General features: G+C 46.7%; 1 protein-coding gene across 2 annotated transcripts in view; it reads right to left on the reverse strand.

Annotated features, from left to right (window-relative positions):
- Positions 1-2,380: 2,380 nt before the first annotated feature.
- CFAP107 (cilia and flagella associated protein 107) overlaps positions 2,381-3,037 on the reverse strand; it is a 6,331-nt gene continuing 5,674 nt past the window's right edge. For both annotated transcript variants that reach the window (XM_030888057.2, XM_004705170.2), the window contains one exon: positions 2,381-2,621. In XM_030888057.2, the coding sequence (XP_030743917.1) occupies positions 2,440-2,621 (182 nt within the window). In that variant the 3' untranslated portion in view covers positions 2,381-2,439. The remainder of the gene's footprint in view (positions 2,622-3,037) is intronic.

Genomic DNA, 3,037 nt, shown 5'->3' on the forward strand with positions numbered 1-3,037 from the left:
GGTCACGTTTCTTTGGAATAGGGACAAACATGGATCGCTTCCAGAGAGTTGGTCATAGAGCTGTCTTCCAGATTTCTTGGCATAGACAAGTTCTTGTTGAAACACTTTCATTACATTGCATCAATCCCAGGGCGTTGCTTTCCTAATGCCTTCAGTGCACTTTGTACTTCTTCCTTCAATGCCTTTGGTTCTTGCTCATAGGCTATCTCCTGAAGTGGTTGGATATCAACTTGTAGTTTCTGTACGGTGACTGTGTGTCCTTTCCATCTTCTTTTGATGCTTCCTGCATCGTTCAATATTTTGTCCCTCTAAGCTTTGCATGGCTATCACAGGTTGAGGCTTGGATCTTTTCCTTCAGTTCTTTCCATTAAGATTTGCTTAGTGTGTTCTCCCTTTCTAGGTTTCTAACACTAGGCGTTTGCACATTTCACTATCGTATTTGACTTTGTCTTCTTGAGCTGCCCTTAGAAATTTTCTGTTCAGCTCTTTGACTTCATCATTTCTTGCATATGCCTTATCTACTCTGTGATTAAAAGCAAGGTTCGGTCTCTTCTGACATCCACTTGGCTCTTTTCTTTCTTTCTTATCCTTTTAGTGGCCTTTTGTTTTCTTCATGTAGGATGCTCTTGAAGCCATCCTAAAGCTCATTGGGTCTTAATCACATCTGTTCTGCAAATTCAGATGAGACGGACGCAAGGCCATATTTCAGCTCTGGTTGACATGTTTTCATTTTCTCCATCTTCAAGCTGACCTGACATATCATCAATTGATGGTCTGTTCTACGTCAGCTTCTGACCTTGTTTTAGCTGCTGATATCGAATTTCTTTATCATCTCTTCCCACAGATGTAGTCAATTGAGTTTCTGTGGATTCCATCTGGAGAAGACCACGTGTATAGACATTATGTTGTTGAAAAAAGGCATTTGTGATGAAGAAGTCGTTGGTCATACAAAGTTATATCCTGTGACCTCCAGCTTTGCTTCTGTCACCAAAGTCCTATTTTCCAATCACCTGTCTGTCAGCTGGTCAGACTGCGGTGGCTTGTGTGTTGCTGTGATCCTGGAAGCTCTGTCACTGGTATTCAAATGCCAGCAGAGTCACCCAGAGTGAACAGGTTTCACGAGACCTTCCAGACTAAGAGCAGGTGATGAGAAGGAATAGGCTGATGACTTCTGAGGAAATCGCTCCTGAAAACCTATGAATAACCTATCATAGCGAACAAGGTCGAAGACACAATTCTTGCTAATTGAAAAAAGCAATACTTAGTAAGCATCAACTATATGGCTGGAAGAGGTGTCCCTGTGTGGTGAAACAGTTAATACACCTGACTGTTGACCTAAAGGTGGGAAGTTTGAGTCTACATAGAGGAGCATTAGAAGAAAGACCTGATGATCTACTTCGGGAAAATCCCTCTGGAGCACAGTCCAATTCTGACACACAGAGCCCTTCCATGGATCAGAATGGACTCGATTGGCCACGGTTTTCAACACAAGGGAGGCCTGAAACCAGGAATACAAACCATTGGAATGGGGGCATATAGCAGAGAAAGGTCATTCAAAGAAATACCGGTTTCCATTGAGTTGATTCAGTGAAAACAAGCAAACAGATAAACAAACTCACTGCCATCAAGTGGATTCTGACTCATAGGGACCCTATCAAGAGAGGTTTTAGGGGAGCAGACAGCCTCTTTTTTTCTCCCAAGGAGCAGCTGGTGGATTTGAATCACTGACCTAGATGTTGTCAGCCTGATGCCTAAGCCACAGGGCCACCAGGGCTCCTGACTCAAAGAACAGCAGATTTTGACTTAGGAGTGTGCTCTCTTTTGTCTGGATTGAGTGGTAAGAACTTGAGACTCCTGGTCTGGGTGAAGCCTGTGCCCAAGTTCTTGTATTTTCATTCCCTAACTACTGCTCAAATGTCCTCCCCCCTCTGCCTCTCCAAACTCATAAAGTGGATTCTAAAGCTCATGGGTGGAGAGAGAGACAGTGACTCTTCTTCTCAGGGTCTCCCTCCCATCTCGCTAACTACAGGCAGGTGGGACCAGCTCCTGGAGGGGCTGACCTTGGTTAGACCATTGTGAATCACCCACTGAGTTTCCAAGATGCCTCTGAAGAGTCAAATACATCTCAACCATTAGACTAGACACACATTGAGGGCCATGAAATGAGGGGGTGAAACTTAACAGTCCTTCCAGGTTTTTTCCCCTCTGGTTTTTGACATCTATCCACTGTACTCACTCAATGTTCCAAGAGTGTCAAAGGAGTTTAATTGCAAGAAGGGAATGAAAAGAAGCTTTCTATGTGTTGGGGGAAAAGGAGGAGGATTGCCTAAAAACATGAACCAACTTCATACAGCTAGTACATCTGCAATCACTTGCACGGTTTGTCGAGTCCGATGAGCTGGGTCCCCAGTTGGTGCTGCCTGAGTTGGGTGCCGGCTCTCAGAAGTGTGGGAGAGGGTGTAGGCGAGGGGGAGGGACTGGGATGGCATGCTCCCGGCAGGACATGGCAGACACCGGGGGTCTGGGGTAGGATGAAGTGTAGGTGCTCTCCCTGGGGCCAGCCTTGGGTTCTTGACACCTCTGCTTGAGCTGCTCACACAGTCCATAGTTGGTAGGGGGAGCTGCCAGGGAAAGCAGGGAAAATCAGGTCAGAGAAGAAGAGTACTATGCTGGCAGGCAAGGACAAGGGTAACCTGAGACCCTGGGGGTTTTCCCAGTGAGGTAGTTAGTTTATTGTGCCCATCTGGCCGATAAACCATGTGGGGTTAATTGAAGGGCGGAGGGATACATGGTTTGGTGAACCTTGCCTTTCTAGTTCTCGGGTCTCTTGCTTCCTGATGGTCAGACCAGGGTGCAGCTGCCTTAATCAGTTCCCTGCTTTAGCTGGAAAGGCCCACTTCCTGCAAGACATCCCTGAGGAGAAGCTACATGGACCTATCCCAATGCAGCCCTGGGTGCTGGAGCAGCCGTGTGGAGACCCCTGCCAGCGCTGAGATGCTTACATGTTCACTGACTTGGCTTTCCTCCTGCAGTCGGC

Source organism: Echinops telfairi, unplaced genomic scaffold, assembly GCF_000313985.2.
Source record: "Echinops telfairi isolate 266 unplaced genomic scaffold, ASM31398v2 ScPeMD7_7457;HRSCAF=8495, whole genome shotgun sequence".
In the NCBI taxonomy this organism is placed as follows: domain Eukaryota; kingdom Metazoa; phylum Chordata; class Mammalia; order Afrosoricida; family Tenrecidae; genus Echinops; species Echinops telfairi.